At 58.2% G+C, this 27854-nt stretch overlaps 1 protein-coding gene across 2 annotated transcripts in view; it reads right to left on the bottom strand.

Moving 5' to 3' along the window:
• Positions 1–27854, bottom strand: part of ESPN (espin) — an 82789-nt gene that overhangs the window by 36877 nt on the left and 18058 nt on the right. Inside the window, exons 3-7 of one of the 2 annotated variants that reach the window (XM_030537861.1) lie at positions 15533–15719; positions 13531–13713; positions 12782–12913; positions 9838–10057; positions 6652–6923 (exon numbers count right to left, since the gene is read on the bottom strand). In XM_030537861.1, the coding sequence (XP_030393721.1) occupies positions 6652–6923; positions 9838–10057; positions 12782–12913; positions 13531–13713; positions 15533–15719 (994 nt within the window). The remainder of the gene's footprint in view (positions 1–6651; positions 6924–9837; positions 10058–12781; positions 12914–13530; positions 13714–15532; positions 15720–27854) is intronic. The other variant, XM_030537862.1, reaches the window with a different exon arrangement.

Genomic DNA, 27854 nt, shown 5'->3' with positions numbered 1-27854 from the left:
CCTTGGGCCCAACCCCTGCCTGCCACGCTCCCCTCTCAGCACAGGGTGCTCGGCCCAGCCCTGGGGAGTCTGTGTGGGGCGTCACGCGGGCAGGGGGGTGGCGGGTTACTCTCACAGAATGGGCCCTGGTTCCAATCAGCTGCACTGCGGCAGTGCCTGAGGCCAGGATTGGGAATCGGGGCCCCGTACTGTTGGGTGCTAACACATGTACACAGAAAAAACAGGCCCTGCCCAAAAGAGTCTGTGAACTACCCAGTGCACCAGCCCCCGCTGTCTGTGCGCTCAAGGGCCGAGTCATGCTGGGGAATGCTGGTGCTCGGCTCTAGCCCGTTATCAGCTCTCTGGGGCAGGGGCAGGGCCCAGCTTTCTGTACCATGCATGGGTACAGTGGGACTGTTCCCCCAAGACAGCAACCTCCTGCATGACACTTCTCTCCACCCACTCCATACCCGTCAAACCTCGCTCTGCCTAGCTGCCCTGCTCCAGGGACTCTGCCCCAGGCCCCCGCTGCTGCGCTCCATGCTGCTATGGGAGCAGTGGTGACTCCCTCGCCCACTGGGCCAGACACGTCTGCTGTGCGAGGCTCCCCTCCAAGCCTTGCTTCTCTGGGAGCCTTTGTGACACCATGAACAGAGGGTGCGCTAGGAAATAGCATGCCTCATGTGGTGCTAAACCACTGGGCAGCAGTACAAGGCATTAGCTGTGCACAGAGGAGTTGAGTATTTATTGACTCTACTCATCTCAAAGTAGCTAGACTAACAGCCACCATGTAATATGGTTGTGCTGCCAGAGGGACACAATGAGTACAGCTCTGGGGAGCTGATGGTAACACAGCACGGGAAGTGGTGATAAATATCCTGCACCCTGCACGCTAGTTGCTGGAGACGCTGCCACTTTGTAACACCCACTTTAACTAGCTTCGATTGGCTACAAACCATCTATTTACCTGTAGCTCGGAAGGTTATTGTGGGTTCAGTAGCTGATGGTGATGGAAGGAGGCTGCTGGTACCCAGCTGGGCGAGGGCAAAGGGAGTGGTAGGTCTGGTCTCTAGGGGCAGGAGTGTATGCATGGGCGTACACTAGAGGATCACAATGGCCTTGCCTGGCCTTGGAATCTAAGAATCTATCAGTCAATGACCTTACTTTCCAAAATGGTCAACAGCCAGTGGAGAAGAATGGAGAGCCCCGCTCCCACTGAGAACAAAGGGAGACACTGGATGTTTGTGAACTCTGGCTGCTGGGCTGGGGTCACTGTCCCCTGTGGCAGGAGATAAGCCAGGTGCAGCCTAGAAGGATACAGCTGGGGTTCCCAGAGGAGTATCTGAGGCACCACAAGGCTTCACAAATGACAAAAGCTGGTGCTGATCACAGCGTAATGTGGCTCAGAGCAGCAGATACAAACTGCACTTGGGCATATGTCTGCCCCCAAACATGCCAGTATCCTGCTAGATGCGCTCAGCATGTTGTCCCCACCCCACCCCCACAGCAAAGAACAAACCCAACAAAAACTCCATCACCATAAAGGAAGCTGAAAACAGGATGTGCCTCCCTGCCCAGACATGCCCCTGTGACTGTCATAGGGGGATGCACCTGGGCATTGGGCTAGATGGGCTCAGACTGGAGCCAGTGCTAGAGAAAAGCCCTGTACCAGCATGGGAGTCATGCCAGAATGCGCTCTCTGCTGGGGAGCGGCAGTGGCATTCCGCTACCTCAGCCCTGGTTCCCCGTCCGGAAGGAGAGATGGTGGCTTGTAACTTGGGTGGCCAGTTGTTACTGGAGTGGGCCTGGAAGTGAAAGGTAGCCAGGGCACGAGTGCTGCCATCTCCTCACGCCATCTCTCTCCTGGAGTGGGCAGCTGGGGCTAGGGAGTCTTTTCAATTTTCCTCCTGCCTGGGCAGCTTCACCTCAGCCCCCAAGCTCTGCCCCTTATACCCGCTCTGGGGTTTCACACACACCCTCGGCCCCCAAGTATAGAGGGCTCTGCCCCTTACATTTTACAAGCCCTGCACCTAGGGGAGCGCAGTGCAGTCACTGGCCCCGCTGCCTGCTCTGCCAAGCCGGAACAGAGCGCTGGCCAGCACTGCCGTGGCCCTCAGCCCAATCGAGCTTGCAAGACACCAGCATTCCCAGGACAGACTCCTGTGATCGCAGCACATTGTGGGGCAGCATGAGATTCCCGATCCGTTTGATTGCAGCTGCCATGCAGGGGCGTTCGGAAAGGCAGAGTCCCTCAGACTGGTCCTCGTCACTAACACACCTGCACCCCACGAATGAACAACGTGCCTGGAAGCACACAGAGGTTAGCACCTCTCCTGCCTGCTATGGCTCCAGGATCTCCCTCATCCCTAATGGCTCACCTGAGCCCCGGGTAGCACATGCAAATGTCCTTTGCATATCTACAATAAGGTGCAGCGGCACCAGGGAGTAAAATGATTCTTTACTAGGCTAAACAATACAACTGCCCAAGCCAAACCTTGCACTGTAGGCGTGCGGCAGAGGGGAGAGGGCAGTGTGAGGCTGGGAGAGAGACAGCCTGGGCTCTGGGGAGATGTGCCCCGGGCCTGGAAGTGGCCTGTGGTTCCCACTTTGCAGCATTTGTGTCTCACCTTAAAGCCCTGGGCATTTTTGCCCTATTCTTCTTATTTGTCTATTTCATTGTCAAGTGGCTGTTTCATTCCCTGCCGGCTGGCTCAGCTGCTGGTGTCTCTTTTCTCTGGGCTGGGTGTTCAATAGTTAATGAGCCTCCAGCTGCAGGGATCATTATCTGGGTTAAGTCAGACATTGGACGGGGAGGGAGCATGCAGGGGAGGCATCATTAAAGCTTCCTCGGAGGGGATCCATTTCCAACCAACTGATACTCCACGCAGGAGGGCAATTTCCCTGGTCGGATGTTCCCCCCTGGAAGCGAGGGGTGGGCTCTCCTCAGGGGGCACAGTTCCATGGGAGAGCTGAGTAAAGGGCTGGAGACTCAGTGGTTCGGGGGGGGGGGGGCACCCCAGCTCAGCTGTTACAGGAGCCGTCTGGCTCTGGGGGGATTTGTGTGTGTGAAAGGGACAGTGTGATGCAGGGGGCCGCTGCTCCTGGCCGTTTGCTCCTCTCCTTGCACCAGATGCCCATCTAGGGCCAGGTGTCCAAATTCTGCCCTACGCTGACTCAGTCTGCAGGACTGGGATTAGCGCCAGGGACTCCTTGGGCCCAGTGCCTGCAATCAGGGTAAGACCCATTGATAGCAGCTGGTGCTCGTCTGGGGTTCGTTTCGGGGGAAGCAGGGTCCTGGGCTCGCCCATGGCCACTGGGCTCATTTCTGAACACGATGGCATTTCAGCTCTGCTCTGCCAGCTGGAACATCCGCTGCCCCAGGTAGCCTCCAAACAGCTACGTCCCCCAGGCGCAGCGGCCTGAGGATAGAGGCACGTCCAGGAGACAGTGTGGCTAGGAACTGTCGCAGCACCTGCTGCTCAGTGCTAGGGCACTGGAAAACCAGAGCACTGAGTCTGGCGTCCCCTGTGCAGGGAGGGCGAGCGGGGCAGGGGGTAGCTCAGTCGCACGGGAGGTGGGGGTCACAGCTTCGCCTTGTGCCTCCTGGGGTGTCTCCCACCTGCCCAGGCTGCCCATCCACCCCACAAGGCCCAGACAACAGAAACAGGCACCAGAAGTCCCCTGCAAACACATTGCCACTCCAACGCATGCCTATCACTGCGAGCCCCGCAGTTCCCACACCCGGGAGGAGCCCGGGAGGCTGCCAGTGCCATTACACCTGCCATTCCTGGTGCTGGGAGGTGACGGCTTTGAGTCGAATGTCTCCAGCAGCCCAGCTCCTCCTCCTGAGGAAACGCTCCCCCTGTCCTGGGGCCAGGACTGCAGCTAACTGGAACAGGAAGCTGCTGCTGGCTCTCAGGAGCCTGCTCAATGCTGACCTGTAGCTTCTGCACTAATCTGCCAGGGGGTCACATTGCAGAGAAACTCGACACTAGTGTATTTACTTTCTTCGCCATTGCAGCCAGCGAGGCCCTGAGCATTGGTTGCAGCGTCTCAGTTCTGCAGCTGGATTCTTTCCTTAGTTCAGGATTTGCTTCTTCCATGAACACTCACTCATGTCAGAGATCAGACGGCGCTGCCAGCTGCTCCCTCATGCCCAGAGCACTGCCAGACAGGGCCCTGCCCAGCACCCCAGTGCCCTTGGCCCCCAGAACTAAAGCCTTCCCCGCCTGGCCCGAGAGGCAGCTTCATTCCAGTCAGTCCCACGCATGTCCCAGAGCCCGGGGCTGTCTGTCTGTGCGGAGGCCTGAGGCCCCTGGAGCTGGCCTGATTGGGAGGCCCTGCAGTCCGGGTTCTGTGCTGACAGACAGCACCAGACACGACTGTGGAGTCCCAAGGGGAGTCACGTTCACACCCTTCGTGTTCACGCCTGTGCAGTGCATGGAGACACTGGGGCAGGGGTAGTGACGGGTGCACGGCCCCTCTCCTCCGAGCCATGAGTGTCAGGCAGCCTGGTGAGCCGTGGTCCCTGCCCAGCTCCAACACCCCCTCCTCCCAGCCGAGAGCACGGGGGCAGGGAGACGGCACTTGCTGCACCCTCGCACTGGTCCTTAGGGCCGAGGCTCAGGGGCACAGAGCAGGACCAGCTGCTGCCAGAGCCACTCGGTGGGCATGCAGAGGATGTTAGCCTCCAGGGCTGGCAGTGCAGCACTCAACTCATGCACAATGGAAAGGACTCTTCAGAGGTGGGTGCTGCCCTGGGGGTCAGGCTCAGCCGGGGCCTGGCTCCGGACAAAGGGCAAGATTAAGCTTTTTGTTGCCTTCTGAGCTGTAATCGCCTCCTTCCAGCCCTGGATGAGCCCTTGTGCAATTAAGCAAATTAGAAACTCGACCATCACGTTTCCAAGCACAGCCTGTGGGAGAGGCGTGGGTGCCAGGGAACTGCACAAAGAGCTACTGTTGCAGTTCCCAGGCTCCTGGCCTCCCGTCAGACAGGCACTCCTCCTGCTCACCCCTGCAATCCCCACAGCTGGGAGCCCTGGCAATACCCAGGCCCTGAGGGCAGGCTGGGAAAGCGCCAGCCGTGTCCCGGGGAGCGAGGGGCTCATCCTGCTCCCTGGAATACCGGGGCAGGACTTTTATCCCTGGCTCATAAACAGTCTTCTGAGGAGCAGAGCCTCCCCAGACCACAGGACAGGTCTGGGATGCCCCCACCAGGGCCCAGACCCGACAGCAGCAAGGCCTGGGAGCACCTGCAGCAGGGGACAGATGCTCGTCCCTTTATCCAGCGTGCAGAGGTGACTCGGGTAGAAAAGCGTCCCTGCGTGTGGACACGGGAAGGGGACAACCAGTGACTGTGGGCGAAAGCCGTTTCCGAGGGGCTTTGATGGAGGTGTATCAGATCCCAGGAGGCTGATGCCAGTTGTGCATTGCAGAGGGCAGATGACATACAAATGCCCAGGGCCAGGCTGCAGCATCAGAGGCAGAATTTTACCAGCTGTAAGTTGCCCTGCGGAGCAGACAGGCCACGTAGCAGTCAGGACTGAGCCACAGGACAGATTGGCCTCTCCCTCTGCTGTGGTGCGGAGCTCTGCACCCAGCGTCCTGCTGCTCTGTCCTGTGCAGCCCCCAGCCTAGGGAAAGGCTCTGGCAGGGACAGTGGCTCTGCGGAAAGTCTCCCGGGGCTCGGCTCAGGAGGGAGCCCAGGCTCCAGAAGATCTGGTGTCCCCAGGCTTCCCACTGTGCCCTCAGCCACCCACAGACCCAAGGGCACCTGAGGCGCCTCACAAGCTGTCACGGCCTGTCCAGGCCTGTGGCCGGTGGCCATTACTGAGAGCCGCAATATGCTCTTTTGTTTCGATTTAAAATGAGTCACCCCCTCCCGCCCTGCACACATTATGAGAGCTTCTAGCAGAGCGAGCCGCCAGCTCCAGCCCCTCGTCCTGCCGGGCCCTTGCCCACTCCCTGCGTCATGCTCCAGGGAGACTGTCTCTTGCTCCGAATGTGCCAGGGGCCCCGCTACTGATTGGGGCCTCTGGGTGCCACCCATCAACAGCGACAGTTGCTCGTGCACTGAGTGGGCATTGCCCACATGGGGACACCAGCGCTGAGACTCTAGCCACGAGAGCCAGTGATGGACTGATCCATCGATGGATGGATCGCGGCTCTGGGGAGCTGTCTGTCACCACCAGCAGCCCTGCTCAGACCTGTCAACCCCTCCCCTCCTTGGGGCTATTGGCCGGTGCTGCCTGGACTTTACTAGCCGCTGCGTGGGAGGGTGGCTAGCATTCGGACTGCCCAGGAGCCTCCCACCAGAAGTCCGAGCCTCGGGCTGGTGCTCTGGGCCGGACCGAGCAGCCAGGGCTGGGGAGGGCAGATGGACACTTGGCTCTGGGGGGTGTGGACAGGGGGATCTTCTCCACGCGTCCTAGGACCTGAATCAATCACCCCCTTCTCCCGCCGCACCACGGGACACGTCCTGGGCCTGCATACTGACCTCGCTTGCCCACAGAGCATTGGAGCTCGCACAGCCGAGCCCCGCCACCCTCCCGGGCACACCCAGCGCTGCTGTACACCAACCCCAGGGAGGCCATGACCCCCCGGGGGAAAGGTGCCCTTGAAGTGCGTCCCTCTCCCAGTGGCTCCTCAGGACCCCCCCAACATGGGAATTACCTCTTTTTTCAGCACCTCGCTCTCCACGTGGCGCAGGCTGTTTTTCGCTTGCACATACATCTCCGCCGTGTGCTGGGCCTCGGGGGGCTCTGGCGCTGGGTAGCCGGGAGGAGGAGGGGGAAGCTTGGAGTTGGGGGGTGGAGGAGGAGGGGGGAAGCTGGGGGGAGGTGGCAGGGATGCCTCGCCCTCCCTTTTGCCATCGCTCGGCCGGATCTCAGGGTTGAGCATGTCCATGTACGTCTGCATGTCCGTGATTGTCATGTCGGGTCCCCCTGTAGGAGAGACGAACCGCGTCAGCGTCGGCAGCCGTCCCCCATGCAGACAGCCCCAGTAAAACTAAACGACATTCCCAGGTCAATCCACCTCGCTCCCTGCTGCCTCACACCAGGCCCATGCTCCCTGCAGGGTGTCTCAATAATCCGACAGGGTAACAAGCTCTACTCAGGTCAAGATGGGGAGTCCCCGTGCTGCAGAGAACCTCTGGGCTCAGAACCCAGTGGGCAGGCAGGACACAGACACTCTGGGAAGGTTTGAAAGGAGAAACGGCCTGAGCCCTGCCGGTGGCTCCCTCAGAGGTGTTTCCTAAGTCAGTCCAGGTCAGAGGGCAGATGTGCCTGCACATTGCAAAGGGAGAAGAGCGAGGCCAGCACTGTGGCTGTTAGACATGCAGGGGCTACAGTTCATCTATTCAGAGCCCTTGGCACCCTCTGTCCATCACACAAACAATGCGGCTTAAACCCAGGTTTGACAAGCAACAGGAACCGGGGGGTGCTTTTTATAAAGGCCCTGAAAACAGGTTTTTAATGCAACAAACGTTCCCTTCCAGTGCCATGGGCCCTCAGAGGGGGCTACTGGGCTAGCACCGGAGACCCACGACTGGTTGGACTGCGACTGTTGGAGAGTGACTGGTGGGAGGCAGCTGTGGGAGTGACGGGTCTGTTTGCGCTGGCCAAGCTGAGTGAAGTGCAACACGTCTTTCAACAGCATCAGTGGGGGAAGCCACTGAGAGAGCTAATACCGTCCAGTGCCGTGTCGATGTACTCAGCTGAATCCAGCGGCACCTGCCTCGTGACCATCTACTGCCTGGTCCTGTGAAGGGCTCCCTCCTTAATGGGGTCCCTTGGGGGTCCTTTGCAGAAGCAAGGCCTAAGTCTCCTCACTGATCCCACCCCTGCCCTGCCTGTTGTCATGTCATGTCTCACCTGATCCTGCCTGTACTGTTTGGTGTTGTGCTTCTCTGGGGCCCCTCTCCCTAGTCAGCATTGTAGCGGGGAGTGCGCGTGTGGGACCTGGCCCACACACTGTGCGCGCCTCAGGGCAGGGACCACATCTGCAAAGTGCTAATCACCCCGGGGCACAGAAGCATTAATCAATAACAGCAGCAGCAGAAATACCACTTGGAAACTCCATGCGTGCCAAGCGCTGGCCACAAATGACTTTTGACCCCAGAACTTCAGCCCAAGAGCAGCTTCATTTATGGAGCCCAAGATTCTGTGACTGGAAACCCCCCAGCACTGGTTCCAGTCAGGTGGTTTAACATTCATGCCCCTGAGCTGGGAGAGTGGAGCTGACGGGCCTGGAACGATGCAGGAGTGGTGTTTCCACCAGATGGCAATGGAGCAGTCAGTCCCATCCTGAGTATTTCAGCAGCAGCAAAACACTGAACACTCCTGCACAGCAGAACTGGCTGGAGCGCTGGCAATGGCACCAAGAATCCTCCCATCCTTGACACCTTGTCCCTCCCTCTGGCAAATGTCTTCAGCTGCTCAGAACAGCAGGCTAGTTGCCTGTACCTCCATATAACGTATATATATATATATATATAAATAATTGGAGATATACCTATTTCCTAGAACTGGAAGGGACCCTGAAAGGTCATTGAGTCCAGTCCCCTGCCTTCACTAGCAGGACCAAGTACTGATTTTGCCCTAGATCCCTGAGTGGCCCCCTCAAGGATTGAACTCACATCCCTGGGTTTAGCAGGCCAATGCTCAAACCACTGAGCCATCCCTCCCCCCAAACAGGATCAGGAGCAGCTTTTGTTGCCATTTGAGTTACAGTGACTGAGATTTAGCACGTTTCTAGGCAAAACTGAGTGGGTGGTTAGGCTGTCAGGAGGCAACATCAGAGTCCTAACGCCTGGGCACTGCAACGTCCAGCCAGCCCCAGCTCCTCCCACATGCTGCACATCTGCGCGGACAGGCTCCTGCCTCCATCTCCCAGAGAGGTTGGCCCGTTCACACCAGGTGTGTCAGCCGGAGCACTCCCACACCAGCTCTAGTTGTTGTGATGCATTTGACGAGCTCGGGGCTGCCCTGTGGTGCTCCCTATTGAGAGACTGACATGAACGAGAGGCCAGCGCTTTCGCACTTCTTGGGGCATTGCAGACAAGAGGGGATGCCAAGCAGGTCACGGGGAAGCAATACAGCTACTGGAAACCTTGTGCAAATCCCTGTCTCCCGATCAGCTACAGCCTAGAACCACCAGCCACGTGGCCAGCCAAGTCTCATGTAGCAGTGGACATTTCTCTAGAACAGCAACTCCCCGTGTCCCTTATTCACCATTGCTGGCCCTATAAGCAGCTCAGCCTCTGGGCCTATCGACCGAGGAGGCAGGCTCAGGAGGGAAGAGCCTGCACCAGTACCCACATTACCTGGCCCTCGGGGGATGTCTGCACTGCAGCTGACCCAGCCCAGCTGACTTGGGCTAAGGGGCTGTTTAATTCTAGTAGATGTCCAGACTTGGACTGGACCCCGGGCTCCAGGACCCCGTGAGGTGGGAGGATCCCAGAGCTTGGGCTGCAGCCTGAGCCCAAACGTCCACACTGCAATTAGACAGCCCCTTAGCCTGAGCCCCTTAGCCTGTCCGCTGGCCTGGGCCAGATGCGGTGTAGACAGTACAGACCCTCTGAGACATCCAGCCTCACTCCTTCTGACCCGTGCCCAGAGGGCTGTGCCATTGCTGGTAGAGAGGCGGGGTGGGGGTGGTTTAAATGGTGCTTTTCTCCCTTCTCGTGCTCTGTACGCAAACCTGGATGTGACCAGGGCCTGGAGGGCTTTGCAGTGCCCAGTTCTCGCCCCCAGCCTTGCCCGCTGCTTTCTCTTTGCTGTCAGACTCTGTGCTCCAGGCACTTCTGAGCAGTGGTCTTGTGAGAGCAAAAGGAGCCCTTTGCAGAGCTGGACTTACCTGAGCCTTCGCCCCCGGGCTGGCTGCTCCTCTTCTCCCCAGTGCTTGATTGGCTCGAGTTACAGGAATCGTAGTTGGAGAGGGTGCTGGTTGGCGACCCGAGGTCGAAGTGCGCCTGCTGCAGAGACATGGTTGTGTTGGGAGAAGACATGCCGGAATCGGGGTGTTTGAACTCCAGGTCGGCCGAGGGGTCTCGGGACAGGACTCTGTGCTCCACGCTCTGCAGGCCAAGCACGCGCAGGCCGGGTTAGTCACAGGGAAACATTGAGGCCAGGAATTCACTAGCATCACTTTGTGCCAATGGTGGGATCTCAGCAACCAGCTCCAGAGAGAACCGGCAACGAGCAGCACCGGGTTGGAATCAGCAGAATCCTGCCTGTAGCCACCCAGAGAGACATGCCCAAAAAGGCCCTTGCATTTGTAACGCCCAGAAGTTTTATTAGCTGACAGTAAATCTGCTGCCTGCTGGCCCCAGGTCACATTTCATAACTAGAGATGGGCCAAACGCCAGAGCCACCAACCCGAGCCACTGAACTCTGCAGGACCTGCCTAAATGGGACTTGCCTGGAGTCATCAGGGCAAGCCCCAAGAGCCCGTGATGTGCCACTGGTGCCATCCTGGAGGGGATCCAATGAACTGCCTGTCCCAGGCCCCTGGTGCTGCTCACACCTGCTCTCTGGGGGAGGCGCATGAGCGTCCACAGGCCCAGGGCCTCTGCTCTCCAGAACAAGGGAAAATTTCCTCCAGTGAGCAGCCTGGCAACCTGCACACTGTGCCCAGCTCCCCCCTCTGTGGGGCCTGCACCCCAGTGACTGACTAGCCCCCAAAGCATGAACTTCCTGGCCCTTCACTGGCCGGAACTGGACCACTCTCTCTTTGCTAACAGGGAAGGGGCACACAAAGCGTTCGCAGGGATGGAGGCTCCTCCTTGGCCTCCCTGCAGCGAGCGAGTCAGACACAGCGCATGAGAGCTGTGGAGAGAAACACCCAGGGGGCACTTTCCTCCCCACGTTTTATACCAACTGCCTTTCAATGGGCTGACACGGTGCCCAGCGTGTGGTGCAGCAAGGGGTGTCCGTGTTGCCGTGGGAGAACGATTAGAGACCAGAACCACTGCCCTGGTGAGTGAGTGACACAGCAGAAGTGGAGGGAGAGTCTCAGGGCTTGTCTACACTTGAAAGGCTACGACAGCAGAGCGGTGCCACTGTAGGGATCCAGCCCATTAGCGTAGCTAATCCACCTCCACGAGACAGGGAGCTCGACTGGCGGAAGAATTCTTGTCGCCCTAACGCTGTCTGCACAGGGACTCAGGGTGGTTTAACTCCGTCGCTCCGGGGGGGGATTTTTCAGGGGTGCAGCTTGCAGATCAGCCAGATGCTCCCCCCAAAGACTCCAGCCCCCTCTGAGAGCCAGCACATGTGCCCCACACAGCCCCAGTCTCTTTGCTTCAGGCCATGTGGTGATGTGGGAGGACACTACGCTCACTGGGGAATCTCCTGCTCCCTGAATCCCGCACCAGCAGGGCCCATCAGCTGCATGCAATGTGGCCAGCTGCCCCTGCCCCTGCCAGCAAGGGCCCTGCACCCACAGACCCTTCCTGCCCCGGGAAGCTGGAGACACTGAGCATGGTCATGGCCTTATGAACAACCAGCACCTGTGGGTCTGGAGAGCTCCCCTTTGTCAGCTAGGATGTGCCAAAGGACAGGACTTTGGTGAGCAAAGGGTTAAAGTGCCGGGGAGGTGGGAGGCACCCAGCTGCTCCTCAGCCTCTCTGCAAATGCCCTGACAGAACGTTCAGCCCCTCAGAGGGCACAAGAGCTCTGCACCCTGAGGGCCAGCCTGGCACAGCTGTAAAAACACTGGCACTAACTGGGCAGAGCTAGCAAGGAGCCCCTCCAGCACCCCAGAGACCCAGCTTACGTTGCCTGGGCTAATGGTTGCCTGGTGGCTTGGGGACACTCACCTGCTGTGGCATGCGCTCACGGAGCAGCTGGGCACCTTCTCCTGCAGGAGGCAAGCTCATGACCAGCTGCAGCCTGGCTCCTGCCACGGGGCCCGTGCATGTGCCACAGCTCCTCAGGGAGCCCCTGGGCAGTCCTTCTGCCCGCTGCTCAGGGTAACCTCCAGCTGCCATGCGCTCATTGGCCCTCGCAATAGCAAGCAGAGGTGATACTGGTTTCCAGGAATGATGTCCTTGGAGTCTGTCAGAGCTGAGTCGGGGCAGGGAAACACACCAAGACTGCTCAGCTCCCGCAGCGTGGCAGGGCACAGGCGTCCCTTGGGAGCTGGGTGTGGTGCTACCCCCTCCAGCAACAACCTGCAGCTAAGGGGCCCAGCTGCAGCCAGCCAGTCACCAGCAAATCAGCTGCTGCTGAGCACAGTGGGCTGGTAGAAAACCCAGCAATGAACAATGCTGCAGCAGGCTCTGCAAGGACGGAGGCCAGGGCCCCTGGTTCTGCTGGGCTGGGTGCCCCATACCTGGGAGTGGGCGTGTCTGGAAGGGCCCTGCCTCTGGAGGGAGAGGCAGTGCCTGCGGGCTCCACAGGTACCCGGCTGGCACTGGCTGGGGGCTCTGGAGATCCCCCCCTCTCAGCGGCCCCCTGTGCTCTGGCTCTGGCCTGTATAGATGAGTTTAGGACACTGACTGAGGCCTGGCAGGAAGGGCAGAGCTGCTGAGCCCATTGGTGCTAGGAGAAGGCACATGGCCCAGCAGCTACTGAATGTCCAGCCCTAACGGTTTCTGAAGTCTGAACTTAGCAAATGTGAGATAAAAATGCAGTCAGAGCTGTGCCCACCCTGGTACTCGCGTGCCCGAGCCCCCACTCCTTCCTCTGCCTGCCTCTCTGCTCCACACCCTGCCTCATGCCCGCCCGGCGCCGTGGGCCTCCGGGGGAGCCATAGACAAGGGGCTGTTTGGGGGGAGCTGGCAGTCCGGGGGCCGTACCATGTTCTCGACGGTGCGGAGGTACTTGGCGCAGTGGCTATGCCCGTTGTAATCAGCGAGGTCAGCGGCTGTGTAGCCGTCCTGGTCACGGAGCCCCAAGTTGACACCATTCACCACGAGGATCTGACAGCACTGGAAGGAGATACAAGGAGGGCATGATGGAGGGTTTGGCAGGGGCAGATCCCACTCAGGCATAATCCAGCTGGGGGGAGAGTCTGGGGAAGGGGAGGGGCTGCTACACACCTGACCCCAGATGAATCTGAGCTAAACTTGGACTGGGGTGGCAGAGAGGGGGTGAGGCCAGACCCCACTCAGTATGGTACATCAGGACAGGGCCATGCCAGGGTCTTACACATGCTGGTATTGTGCTGGCTTGCCATGGCAGGCTGGTACTGTGTTGGGATGCTATAGCTGGGTGGTACCATGGCAGGGCAGTATTGTGGCAGGGTGATACCTTGACAGATTGATGCCATGGCAGGGTGGTGGTGTGCCGGTGTGCACTAGTGCTGTGGCAGGGCGATGCAGTGGTGGGGCAGTGTTGTGCCAGTGTGCACTGGTGCCGTGGCAGGGTGCCTTCACTGCCCTCACTCTCTGATAAGTTTTCACTGACTGGAGCTTTCCCAGTGCAGAACAACTCTGTTCACAATCAGATCCGCCCCTGAGGCAGCTCCATTTCCTCCCACAGCTCAGCCCTCCCCAGGGCAAAGCCTGCAGCAAGTGTGCTCTGTGCCCACCCGCACCACACTGACCTCCAGCTCTCCGTTCTCAGCAGCGTCGTGCAGCGGCGTTCCCCCCCACTGGTCGGTGGTGATCTCTCCCCCGTGCAGAAGCAGCCAGCTCAGCACTTTGGCGTGGCCGCGGCTGGCAGCAAAATGCATGGCTGTCGCGCCGTCATCATCCTGCTCCGACAGGCTGATGCTGGTGAAACTCATCTGTAAAATCGAGAGAGAGGTTGCATGGTCCAAGCCCTGTCATTGTGTGACACCACAGCAGTCAGCTGCCTCCAGCGGGCCCTGGGCCCCCAGCACGAGCATTGCAGGATACCAGCAGCATGGCCCTCTGACGGACAGCAGTGCCTGGTACCTCTGGGCCAACGGAGCAGGAGCCTGGAGTCTCCAGCAGCTCAGGCCGGAGCGCTGGCAGGGCAACCGCGGCCCATCTACGTCTGACTTAACCAGTGCGAGAGGCTGCATGGCAGGTATCCCGGTGCAGGAGCAGCAGCCTGGGCTCAGCCCGAGTTGATTAGGAGCAGGGGTAACTAATCCCCCATCAGCTGTTGTGCTGAGCCTGTGTGCTCACACGGCCCCGCCCTGCAGGACTCTAGCAGAGTCACGGCCAGTTTGAGTGACCTGCCAGTCAGCCAAGCCCCTCGACAGTGTCTGGGCAGCGCCAGGCTCCTCATGCGAGCTGACGTCAGAGGGTGCAGAGCTCCCCTTCGGCTCCCCGCATGCTCTGTGAACCTGGGTGCATAACTGGCTGGATAACTGTACTCAGAGAGTAGTTATTAATGGCTCCCAATCCTGCTGGAAAGGTATAACAAGTGGGGTTCCGCAGGGGTCTGTTTTGGGACCGGCTCTGTTCAATATCTTCATCAACGATTTAGATGTTGTCATAGAAAGTACGCTTATTAAGTTTGTGGACGATATCAAACTGGGAGGGATTGCAACTGCTTTGGAGGACAGGGTCAAAATTCAAAATGATCTGGACAAATTGGAGAAATGGTCTGAGGTAAACAGGATGAAGTTCAATAAAGATAAATGCAAAGTGCTCCACTTAGGAAGGAACAATCAGTTTCACACATACAGAATGGGAAGAGACTGTCTAGGAAGGAGTATGGCAGAAAAAGATCTAGGGGTCATGGTAGGCCACAAGCTTAATATGAGTCAACAGTGTGATACTGTTGCAAAAAAAGCAAACATGATTCTGGGATGCATTAACAGGTGTGTTGCAAACAAGACACGAGAAGTCATTCTTCCGCTTTACTCTGCGCTGGTTAGGCCTCACCTGGAGTATTGTGTCCAGTTCTGGGCACCGCATTTCAAGAAAGATGTGGAGAAATTGGAGAGGGTCCAGAGAAGAGCAACAAGAATGATTAAAGGTCTCGAGAACATGACCTATGAAGGAAGGCTGAAGGAATTGGGTTTGTTTAGTTTGGAAAAGAGAAGACTGAGAGGGGATATGATAGCAGTTTTCAGGTATCTAAAAGGGTGTCATCAGGAGGAGGGAGAAAACTTGTTCACCTTAGCCTCCAATGATAGAACAAGAAGCAATGGGCTTAAACTGCAGCAAGGGAGGTTTAGGTTGGACATTAGGAAAAAGTTCCTAACTGTCAGGGTAGTTAAACACTGGAATAGATTGCATAGGGAAGTTGTGGAATCTCCATCTCTGGAGATATTTAAGAGTAGGTTAGATAAATGTCTATTAGGGATGGTCTAGACAGTATTTGGTCCTGCCATGAGGGCAGGGGACTGGACTCGATGACCTCTCGAGGTCCCTTCCAGTCCTAGAGTCTATGAGTCTATGAGTCTATGGGTGCGAATTCCATGGGCCTGGAAATGGGGACGTGACCCAGCACGGGGCTAAGCACCCCCAGCAATTACAGCAGCATCGCCATGGCAAAGCGCCTGCTCTAAACCCCACCCCTACAGCCCCTCTCGCCCCGTGCTCAGGCTGCCCTCCAGCGCGATCGCCTGCCAAAGGGCTGTGCCCAGTTCCACAGGCTGCACAGGTTCTGGCACAGGCAGCACTCACCAGCCAGACGATGACGGTGTTGTGACCCATCTGAGCAGCCGCGTGGAGTGGGGTCATCCCGTCGTTGGCGCGCACGTGAGGATCTGCTCCACAGTCCTTCACCAAGTACTGTATGATTTCCAGGTGGCCTTCCTGGCAGGCTAGGTAGAGGGGAGTGGCACCATTCTTGGTCTGGGCACGAACACCGCTGTAAACGAGAACGAGACAGGCTGGGGAGCAGGTTGCTTTAAATCTCCTTCGCCCTGCCCCCAAACGAAGTCACACTGCTCTGGGTTCGAGTTCCATGCAGCTCTCAGCAGTGATGTGCAGATGCCTCCTGCCCTGTTATGGTCTGACACCCTCCCTCCACCCCGCACGGGCAGGGCTGGCTCCAGGCACCAGCAAAGGAAGCTGGTGCTTGGGGTGGCCAATGGAAAGGGGAGGCACATTGGGGTATTCAGCGGCAATTCGGCGGCAGGTCCCTCAGTCCCTCTCAGAGCGAAGGACCCCCCACCGAAGAATGAAGCGGCGCGGTAAAGCGGCCGCAGAAGTACTGCCAATCGCGGCTTTATCTTTTTCTTTTTCCTCTTCACCGCTTGGGGTGGCAAAAAAGCTGGAGCCAGCCCTGTCCGTGGGTACAACACACGGGCTCAGCTGCCCCCGCGCCCTGCTGTAGTGTGACCGCCCCATGGGGCTGACACACTGTGATGGGTGTTGGGTGCAATCCAGACCAGCGAGGGGCTGTCACCACCTGCCCTGCAACACTGGGTGCCTCACAGTGCTTTGCTGTTGTAGCTCCCAGCCAGCTCCCAGCCTGCAGGTCACACCCTGAGTTAGAGCCATCCCTTGGGTAGGGGGAATCGGGGCAACTGCTCCGGGCCCAGCACTTTGGGGGGCCCTGTGGGCTTCTGTGATTGGCCAGTGCAGTCGGTCCCAGAAGACATAGGTGCAGGAACTAGGGGAGTGTGTGTGCGGGGGAGTGAGGGGGTGCTGCATCACCCCCGGACTCCCGGCTGCCGGCCCCCATGCGCCTGGGGCTCTGCCTCTGCCCTACGCCCAGGGCTCAGCCACCGATGCAGAGTGGGACCCCCAAGCCAGTGGGGAGCTGATTTGTCCTGGGTCCTGCATCCCCCTAGGGACTGCCCTGCCCTGCCCTGCTCTGCCCTGCATGTCTGTGACCAGACACCCCAGGGCCAGCAGCTCTGACCCCAGCAGCCTAGCTACAGTCCCACCATCCCATTCTTGCTCCCACCAGCCTTGGTTGGAACCAGCAAGGTGACACTCCCCATCCCGAATGTTCCCCAACCCATGTGCTTTGAATGGCCAGCCCCCTCCTGAACAGCTCAGAGAAATTAAGAGGCCCTTCATTCCTTTAAAGACACAAAAGCACATCTAGCAAGATTCAATCTTTGCCTAAGCAGGTTTCTCGTTCAGTTCTCAGAGACTTCAAGCCCCCTTGGTCGAAGGACGCATCCTTCTCAGTTTGCAAGCGTGTCTGTCTGGTGATGGATGCCAGGGGTGGCTTCTCTCTTGACTTATATCTTCCAAAGTTCAATGAACTTGTTTGAAGAGGCAGGATGACTTCACGCTGGTCTGGCCTTTCCGTGGGCTTCCCGTCCCCCTGTATGATTTCTGTGTAAATGGAGCTTCCATTGTTTTCATTCCACCCTGCTTAATTTACACAGGAGACAGGGAGAGAGCTGTTACTTTTCCTCCCATCTGGGGTGGGGGGGAACCTCTTTCTCCCTGTTTGACCACAGACTTTAAAGCATAATATCATTCAGTAACCCTCTTTCCTCACCTAGCGATACTACAGACAAGCCCCAAAGACCTCAGTCACCAGTGTGCCATGACTGTTCAGAAAAGACCTTTCTCTGTCCACTGCTGTACTACAGTAATATGGGATACAATGATTGATTCAATAGCTTATCACTAGAGCTCCAGCCCCCCACCCCACCCCTGCATCTTTATAGCCCAGTACATCTGTGAAATGGATCCTTCTGAGAAGTAAAACCCAGATTAAACGTCCCTCTCCTGCTGGGTACAGACCCATGCTGTCTTCTCCCGCATGTATTAGTGTGAGGTTCGCCTCCACCCCTTGACTGGTCTGGTTACAGAATACCTGACTAGGTTCTCATTGTCTTTCAAAGTGCTTGGGAAGTAAACAAATTCCTATGGGCACGTCTACACTACAAAAGTGGGTCGACCTAATGTACATCTGCATGGAGCCGCCACAGCAGTGAAATCATTTTTGAGAGTCCACATGACACTCCTTGTGTCGGCAGTGCGCGTCCTCACCAGGAGCACTTGGACCAACCGTACGGTCAGCAGGGGCATTGTGGGATGGCTTCTGAAAGCGTAACAGTTGACATAAGCGACTCAGTGTTTGCATTGACACTGCATCGTCCTAACTACATTGACATTGATGCTACGTTGCTCGTGGAGGTGGCGTTATTACATCAGCTTAAAGGGGTGGTGACGTCGGCGGGAGCGAAATCTTAGTCTAGACACTTACAGAGTTAGGTCGACATAAGCTGGCTTGCGTCACCCTAGCTCTGTAGTGTAGACCAGGCCGTTGTCTAGTGCAGCCTTGTTTACAACTCCTCCTGACGTGCCTGATTTAAACACACTGCTGATAATTCCAGCAGACAGCCACAACTCCTTACACCCACTGCGTACATCAAATATTAATGATCAGAGTTGTGATGCTTCCCAAAGCATGTTCCGTACGAAGATTATTACAACTGTGTGTAGGGTGCTCTGTGCCACACACAACATCACTTAATTACCCTCTTTAGGGGCTGGTCTGCATGGAGGATAAAGCCTACAGCAGCTACGACTCACTCCTGTGGTTCTGGTGGAAGAGAGCTGAGCCTTCTGGCAGTGCAGGCCCTAGGTTCAGTACCTGCTGCCCCATGGAAGGGCTGTTACAGGTTTGTTAGGATGCTCTCTGCTCAGCTGGGGAAGCCACTGAAGAGGTTGGTACAGGGCTTCCACACGGGCTAAATAATAATGCCACATCCTCCCAGCTGGCTTTGGGATTGCCAAACACCTCCCAGGCTCACGGCCCATGCTGCCCAGGCATGGGTGCGCCCCACACCACTCGGACGTGCTTGCAGAGATGGCACATGGGTTGCAGATGCCTACAGAGACACAGGTACCACGGCAGGAAAAGTGACCAGGATAAGGCTCAGTGCCCAGGAAACACGAGCTGGGGAGAGGAAAGGATCAATCTCCAGTGAAGGGCTGAGTGTGCTCAACTCCCTCTGGAGTCACGAGCACTTGAATCCTGTGGGGATTGGCATGACGTGCTGCCCAGACAGACCGGGCACAGGGAAGGATGCAGCAGCTCGCTGGAGATGCTCAGGGGGCAGGGCAGCCAGGAGGACAGAGAGGCTGAGCAGCCCTATGGCAGACAGCAATGCACCAAACAGCAGAGCACATGCCACAGCCTCCCCTGCAGTGCCCCCACCCAGCTGTCCTCCAGAAGGGAGCGCCATGTGTGACCATGTGGGGGTGCATTACCCCTCTGCTCTGCTCTCACTCGGCGCTCCCCTAGTTCCCCTTGCAGATGCAGCTGCCGCCACGGGAGGTCATTCCGGTAATGAGTGTGCTTAGACTAATCTCGTTCCTTCGGCTGTTTTTGGACACTGCAATTTAGCAGTATTTTCAAATAAGCAGATTAGGCATTCAATAAACACAGACGCTGTGGCTGGCCCTGCCCATCACAGCAGAGGAAGAAGCTGTAATGAAATAATTGGGATGAGAGAGAAGAACCCACCCAGCAACTGAATTACTTGGGCTAGTGGCTTAAACTTCATGCCCAGACCAAATGTTAGCAATCAGAGGAGCCGGCAGCTCTGGGATTCCTCCGGCTGGGTGCAAGGCGAAGCCCCCACAGCAGTGCGGGCTCCTCCTCGGCTCACAGCTCAGTTCCCTTTCAGATGAGACCCAGAAGTGCAGCAGAGGGTGAGCTGAGGGGGCAAAGCTAGCCAGCCAGCCCTGAGCATCCAGGCCGTTATCCCTGGCTGATGTGCTCAAAGCAGGGCTCCGCACGGTCTGGAGCAGACACGCTCCCCGTGGATGTGCTAATATTGCCACGTGCTTTTGTTTTTTAGGTTTCTGGCACCTCTGCATGCAATCTCATTGGTGCCCTGACCCTGACACTGTTCAGAGCCCGCAGATGCCCCCAGCCCCATCCTGTCGCAGCCAAGTCCTGCAGTGCATGGTGCAAAGCGGCAGCATAGTGGTGCCCATGGGCAGATCCCACACTCCTTCCTCCAGCACCGCTCCCACTCCCTGCAGTTACGGACTGCAGGGGGAGGGGCTGAGAGGATGGTGGGTCTCCATTCTCCCTCCCCAGGGGAAGCAATTAGCTGCATGCAGCACAACTCCACTTTGGGACGCGATGCTTTTGCTGGGCACTGCACTGCGCACTATCATGCAGACCGCGGGACGGTCGGGCAGCCCCCTGTACGACAGGCCCTGATGGCTGGCCTAGGACTGTGAGATTCACCCTGGGAAAGGGGAGGGAAGGAGATGCCAGCGTGGGGCACAAGCACTAGGCTGCGGAGAGCAATGCCCCTTTGACTGGGAAGTGCCTACGCCAGCTGGCACAGTGAGGGGAGCTGCACAGCCTGAGCCCCCCACAGCAAGGGCTCTTGAGACGTGAGCTCAGCTGGGATCCTGGGGCAGGCTGCACCACACAGCGGCTGGCAGCCCTTGAGCTAACCGGCTGGGAATGCAGGGCCTCATCTGCAGCTCAGGGGACTCATCCGAAAGGGTCCACATTCAGGCCTGGCCCATCTCCCAGCACACGCCACGGGTTCAGCCTGGCACTGAGATGACCAAATCCCACAACGTGTTATTGCTGCCCACAGGGCTAATGCCAGGTGGGGCACGCAGCAATGCCAGGGTGTGAGAAGGGGCAGCCATGCTGCTGGGTGCTGCCCAGTCAGGCTCCCGCCTGCAGTCCAGTGCTCCTGACTCCATCAGCAGACATAGGGACTGGCCAGAAAAGCTGGGTTGGGGGTGAATTCCGGCATTCCAGCCCCATCCCCAGGCCGCGCCCTAAGCATCCCCGGCCCCCAGGCCTAATGCAGGGCAGTACCACACTTGGCACTTTCCCCTGCTGGCGCTAGGACAGTAACAGAGCAGTGCGAATCCATCGCCAGCTGCAGCCATGAGCCAGGGTTGCAAGGCAAAGGGCCTTTGCAAATAGCACATTTATCTGCACCATCTTTAGAAGCAAAGAGCTTTGGGCCAAATCCATGGCCAGTGTAAATCCCTAGGACTCAGTGGAGTTGCACCGAGCATGAAACAGCCAGTGGTGCTGAATTCATTGCACACACGCACACGCAGTGTCAGTCGCGTCCCTGCCAGGCCTTGTCTCAAGTCCAGAACTCAGAGCTAGTCGCCGTAGGACAGAGAACTCCAGCCTGCTTCCTGGGCTAACCAGGGGTGGGCAAATGGGCTGTGGCTGCACCCCCTGCCCTGGTCCTGCCGGGATTGTAAAAGCTCCTCATGATGATTAGGTGAAGCCCTTCCTGCCAGGGAGGGGGCCTGACACTGCTACTGAGCAGGCTGTCCAGCCATGGTGCAGCTCGTAGAGACACAGCACAAAGCGGAGAAAAACTGACCCTTGTTGGCGGGGGAGGAAGGGCAGGAGGCGACTGCCTGGGGGAGCCAGGAACAGGAGTTTGGTGATTTCCGCTTCAGCTCTAGTTCTGACCACAGAGCCAACGCTTGTTGGAAGGGGTCTATTTTAGGGCCTTTGGTGTTACATCAGGGACCAGTCTGGTCCAGGGTTCCCAGGAGCGAGATAGCAAGAACGTGATGTCGGTGCAGGAGTGGCAGGTGGGAAGGGAACTGGGCCCTGGAGGTGGCACTGATGGTGCTGGGGGATGACGAGAGAGAAGCAGCCAGTCGCTGGGTCACTGCCATGCACTCTGCAGGCCAGGACGGGTGCCAGGCTGAGAAGAGCTCCGGACGGGACCATGGCTTGCTCAGGATAAACCCTTGGCAGGCAGCGGGCGCCAGCACAGGCTGGGTGGGCAGCAGCATCACAAGCTTCACCCATAACCGCCCTCCTGATCAGTCAGGGCCTCTGCACAGGGGGTGCCTCTGGCATGTCCATGTATACAGGGCGCTCTGCCAGCCGCAGCCCCACGGCCCCACAGGGATGGTGTTTTTGCGAATGCGGAGGCCTGCCCAATGGGATCTGCACCCAGAGCCCAGACTCATTTCCTAGCCGGACGGTGCTGGATTTCAGGCAGTGACTGGTGCTAGCTCCAACCAGCCCAAGTGCCACGCACGCTGCACGTGACGGCCAGCTAGGAACACACCTAGGAGGCTGCTAATTAGAAACCAGCACTTGCAGCCAGCGTCTCTACAGAGCCCCCAGCTCATCCGGCACCAGAATACACTGGCTCTGGGGCTTGCCGGGGGGAGCTGGTTATTAAGCCCTCAGTAAAAACCTGTTGAATATTTTAAGAAGGAAGAGCAATAAATACTCTGCTCTGTTATCCAAAAGATCCCAGGCACCTTAATAATTGATCCCTGTAATGGTGAGAAGGGCTGAGGCTGGGTGTGCTCTCCACACAGCCTGGCCAGATCCCCTGGCCACGGGCTGGCTTTGCCCAAACGCCCGCGGCACGCACTCGCTCTCTCTCTCTCTCTCCGTTGGTCGCAAGGCTTCTGCCCCCAGTTATTCAGCTCAGGAAGCTACCCGGCCAGCCCAGGGCACTGGATAGCCAGTATCGGGGATGGGCTCTGAGGCAGGAGCTGATCCCTGCTGTCTATGGCAGCACAGCCCCCAGTGCAATGGGCCCCCGCCCCCCCCGGGTGCAGGCCTCCAGGCTGGAGCCAAAGCTGCCTTGGGCTGGAGCTGCCCCAAGTGGGAGCCTGGCCAGTCCCTGGGCACAAAACACACCAGCACCCCCAGGCCTGTGGCTCTCACATCCTGAGTGCGAGCAACTCGGGATCCCCCCACAGCCTGGTGTGCTCAGGCATGGAGTGCCCATGGCCCCCTTGGGAGACTGGCCCACAGCCACGTCCCCTCTCTCCCGTCCCCGGTGTCCGTGGCAGCTTTGCCTGGGGGTTGGGGTGAGATTAGCTCAGTGCCCAGCCAGTCTGCCTCGTCCTGTTCCAGTGTCACCCCATTGCTCTGGCTGTACCTGGCTCCCCGCGCCCACAGGTGACAGCACCGCCCCCTTCTCTCCAGCACACGCAAAGCACAACAGCAGGAGGGGAGGCTCAGAGGAACTCGATGCTTCTCTGGGCCCTTTCCCCCGCCCAGGGACGCGGGCACTAGGGGTGGCTGGCGGTGGGTCCATCACACGCAGAGTTTGCAGTTCGGTTCCAGGGCTCTCAGCACCCTCCCCATTGTTCCAGCACCCTTGGGGCTCACGTGCTGCAGGGAGCTGCAGTTGGCTCTCAGCAGGGCTCCCCACCCTCTGGGCTTGTCTGCACGGCACAGTTAACCTGGGTCACAAGGTGAGCGTCACCCCTGCCTGGTGTCCCGTCCACACCCAACCCCCTTCTCCTGAGTGCCATGGGGCTGGTCGGGGTACAGGCACAGTTTGTCCGCAGAACTCAGAATTGACTCGCTGAGCAGTGAGGGCGTCGGGGCTCGGGTCATTCCTTAGGAGGGCAAACAAGGGTGCTCTGGCAAACTGGGTCAGAGCCAAGGAGCTGGGGACCCTGAGGTGCAGCGGCGGCACTGGACCCAGGGCCCGGGAGACCAGTGGGGAGCACAGTCACTGCCTCCATGTGTGGGGAGCTAGGGGGAGGTGCGGGGGCTTGTATCCTCTCTGCCTGGGCAGATGGTTACATGTCCAGGGAGACTGGAACCAGCCCTTTGCAATCAATCAATATTGGATATTCTGCTCCACACCCCTCCCCCGCTCCCCAGCCCAGCCCCCCAGGGCTGCTTGCTCTGAGACAAAGCACCAGCTGATGGCAGCCAGGGCCAGCCTGAGGTTCTGGGGGGTCCTTCCAGTGCAACAGCTGGAAGCGCTGGACGCAGAAAGCAGCAAGGCATCATGGGCCAGAATCCACCGTACAGCGGGGCAATGGATGCTGAGACGATGCACTGACTTGGCCTATGTAATTCAGCTCTTTTCAGACCAACCTCCTCTCAGCCCCAGTGGGATGTCTCTCCCTTCAAAACGCAGCACACACACTACTGCCCCGTGCCCAACGCCGCCCTGCATGGCACCACAGCTCCTGCCATGCCGTGCCCAGTGCCCCTGCCCAGCGCTGCCCTGCATGGTACCACAGCTGCTGCCACCCCGTGCCCACTGCCTTGCCATGCCCAGCGCCACCCCTGCATGGCACCACACCTCCTGCCACTCCCACACACTGCCACCCCATGCCCACTGCCTTGCCATGCTCAGCACTTCCCCTGCATGGCACCACACCTCCTGCCACTCCCACACACTGCCACCCCATGCCCACTGCCTTGCCATGCCCAGCACCGCCCCTGCATGGCACCACACCTCCTGCCACTCCCACACACTGCCACCCCATGCCCACTGCCTTGCCATGCCCAGCACCGCCCCTGCATGGCACCACACCTCCTGCCACTCCCACACACTGCCACCCCGTGCCCACTGCCTTGCCATGCCCAGCACCGCCCCTGCATGGCACCACAGCTCCTGCCACCCTCACGCACTGCCCCCACTCCTGCCGTAGACTTCCTGGCCAGTGCTGCCAGAGCAGCAGGCATATGGACATGCACACAAAGGACCCAGATGTTGGTAGCACTTAAGTGCTCTTCTGTTTTTTAACATTTTAAATCTGTTAATTAACTCACCACTAATGGCACTTGACCAGATTAGCTGCTAATCTTGTGAATGGGCACATTTTAAATCCATAATTGCCAATTCCCAAGTAATCTAGAATGGGTTAATCTGTACAGGTTCAGTTTTGCTTAATGCATCCTATGATTGGGGACTATCAGCATACTGAATGTGTGAGTAAACTGCTTTGCCATATGCCAGCGACCTCCGGATTGTCTCTGCACCAGCTGCTGGCTTTTGTTGCTCTCTCCTACATTTGTTTGGTCTGCCCATGGGACACCCAGTCCGTTTAATACCCAGGCAGCACTGAAAGTCTGTGCTAAATCCACCGTCCTTCAGACCTGCACCCGGTGTGGCCACCTCTTGGGGTAGATGGGTGGGTCACGTTCACTGTGTTAAGTGAACCTGCACAGGGCCTGACTCTGAGCTCCTGCTGGTTTTCCTCTGGTGCAATTCCTTTGACTTCAGGTGTCAGTTACAGCAGAATCTGGCCCAGGAGCACTAATTGTGGTGAACTGGGAATGTTCTTAATGTTTTCTCTGAATACTGTGTTGGTGCCTCAATGTCCCCTATGCAGTTCTTAAGTATCTAGGTCGTGGAATAAGGGTGTGTGATTGCTACAGAGCAAAGGGCCAGTGCACCTAAATGCCTGATGCTCTGTCTCCTAGCAACTGATGGCCTGGGCCCCTCCTCTGCAAAGGTGCCAGCTGAAGGTGTTGGAGACAAAGGGATCAGGTGACCTCCTGGCCCAGGAAAGGAGCTGAGCAGATAGGAGGGGCTGGAGGGGGTTTTGAGTCTGGAGCTGGCTGGGGATGAGGAGTGAAGTGCAGACATGGGGGTCTGGCTCACTGCCCCCCAGAATGGACCTGACTGAGGGGTCCTGTTCTCTGTACCTACAAGCTCTGTTTTAGACCCTGTTCCTGTCATCGAATAAACCTCTGTGTTACTGGCTGGCTGAGAGTCACGTCTGACTGCAAAGTGGGGGTGCAGAACCCGGTGGCTTCCCCAGGACCCCGCTGGGTGGGTTCGCTGTGGGAAGCGCACGGAGGGGCAGAGGATGCTGAATGCTCCAAGGAGAGACCCAGGAGGTGAAGCCGTGTGAGCTTCTTGCCCTGAACAAGTCTGCTCCGAGGGAGAGGAGGCTCCCCAAAGTCCTGACTGGCTTGGTGGGGAGCAGTTCCAGAGCATCGCCCGGTGACTCCGTGACACTAATATCCCATGTTGTGGTCTCCCAATAAAGTGCCAGGCATTTGCTGGGGCTGGTTGTGAGCATGCTCAGGTTTGCCATTTCCCCATGAGCAGTCCAGGTGCAAGAGCCAGAAGGGCTTGAGGACTGTCCAGCTGAGATGCTGGGAAGGGCTTGGGTGCAAAGGGCACATGCAGGGGCGGCTCTAGGTATTTTGCCACCCCAAGCACGGCAGGCAGGCTGCCTTTGGTGGCTTGCCTGCAGGAGATCTCCGGTCCCGTGGATTCAGTGGCAGCCTGCGGGAGGTCCGCCGAAACCGCGGGACTAGCGGCCCCTCAGCAGGCAAGCTGCCGAAGGCAGCCTGCCTGCCGCCCTCGAGGCAACTGGCAGAGCTCCCCTTTGTGGCTTGCCACCCCAGGCACACGCTTGGCGTGCTGGGGTCTGGAGCCGCCCCTGGGCACACAGCGCACACTGCTCGGTTCCCACTGGTGGCGGGAAGGGGAAGGGGCCAAGCTGTTATCTGAAGTACAAACCCTGTGCTCCACTGCACAACTCCAGGCTAGAAAACAACTCCAGCAAAACTTTGGGGGATGGGCTGGAATATGACCCCAGTTTTGGCAAATGGGGAAGGGCCTTTCTTCTCCTTCCCAGGCGTGGGTGAAAAGTGCCCGGCATTGACTGCTGGGGAAGTTGAAGGGCCTCTGGAAGCAAAGTGTTGCCATTTTGAACAGGGTAAAAAGTCTTTCTGAAACCCCAAAACTGCATTTGCTGCAAGTTGCAACTTTACGTCTGGGACGAAATGTGCCAATGCCCCTGTGAGGAGCTGGCGCTGCCCAGGAATGCCTGGAAGTCGCTGTCCCTGTGGGTGAATGCGCAGCTCTGAGTGCTGATCGCACTCGGGCATTTCAGAGCACGCTCCACTGGGGGCTCCTGTTCTCTCAGCCCAGCAGGGACCCTGCTGCCATTCAGATAAGCCGTAACAGAAAGAACCTGCTGCACAATGACCAGCCCTGTGCCTGCAGCCAGGCTAACAAACTGCTGTAAATCATTGCTTAGGGGACCTGCTCCACTGTGCTGGGGTTTGGATAGCTAGAGTCGCTCTAAAGTGGCTGTGGGCTGCAAGAAACACTGGGGCAAACCTGGCAGGTGTTGTCCTATAAGCAGGCAGAGCGCAGCTTGGTCTGCACCAGCTCCAGGAAACCACAGGGAGACAAGCAGCAGCCTCAGAGCTAAAACAGACACAGTAACAGGCAGCGCCATTCTCAGCCTGCAGTTCGAGCTCCCCCGAAAGACACGCAGCCCTGGCACTGGTGCGCTAAGCTGCCTTGCTGCAGCTCAATGGGAGTGCTTGGGAGGAAATGCCAGCGCGGTGGGGGTTTACTGTTACCTTAAAGAGACAGCTCTCCGGGGAGCAGTCCCCAGGCCTAGACATCACCCCACGCCCACTGGAACAGGTCTGAAGTGGTGCAGGTTTGTCCTGCTCCTCCACATGGGGGCAAATTTCACCCGTGTAGGGGTCTCATAAGGGCAGCTCCAGCTCTTCCACCCCTAAGGGGCGAAACACGTGTCCAGGAGCAAAGGGAATCCAGTGGGCATCATAGAGCCTGGCACCGTTCTCTTCCTGTTTCCATGTAGCACTTGGTGCTGCGCTGCCTCTGCCAACCCAGAGTGGGAGTCTGAGAAATGCTGTGTGCTCAGCACTGCTGGGGCAGAGCCCAGCGCCGGGGGCTGCCCAGCCACCTCCAGCCTGCAATGAGACAACCGCTGAGGTCATGATTCCCAGACAGGGCCCAGCTCATGGCCAGGGGTGCAAGAAGCCTGCTGCTCATGCTGTGCCAGTTCAGATACAAGTCAGGCCACTCTGTGCTGGACTCATGCTGCTATCCCCCAGGACATGCCTGCAGCCTCTCTCCTGTGCGCCAGACAGCTTTGTCCCTAAACTTTCCCTTCCTTCGCTCAGGCCACCACCCTTGTCCTACTGTCACCCCAGGCTGCTGCTAAGCCCTTCCCGCCCTCGCACTGCTCCCGATTTTCCTGGCTTTTTGCCTAGTTGTATTGCAGCCTGCTGCAGCTGCTGGGCTCAGCGGGGTGTTTGCAGCCCCTAAGGGGGAGCAAAGACCAAGGGAGGTGCTACATACTGAGGAGGCAGGGGAAGATTCCCAGCTGAGGAGAGGCAGGGAGCAGAGAATTAAGGGAGGGGAGGGGCAGAGGATTGCACCAGATTCACCTACAAATAATCCCGGTTTATCCTCTGCCAGGGGAGTATGCCATGCCCCTCCCCTTGCCCACCCCCATGCCACAGGAGCATACGGACTGACGAAGGAGAACCAGCCCTGACCCTCCCGCCATCTGCATT

The sequence above is a fragment of the Gopherus evgoodei genome, chromosome 18 (genome assembly GCF_007399415.2).
Source record: "Gopherus evgoodei ecotype Sinaloan lineage chromosome 18, rGopEvg1_v1.p, whole genome shotgun sequence".
Lineage (NCBI taxonomy): Eukaryota > Metazoa > Chordata > Testudines > Testudinidae > Gopherus > Gopherus evgoodei.
This window is presented reverse-complemented; position numbering and strand designations above follow the sequence as displayed.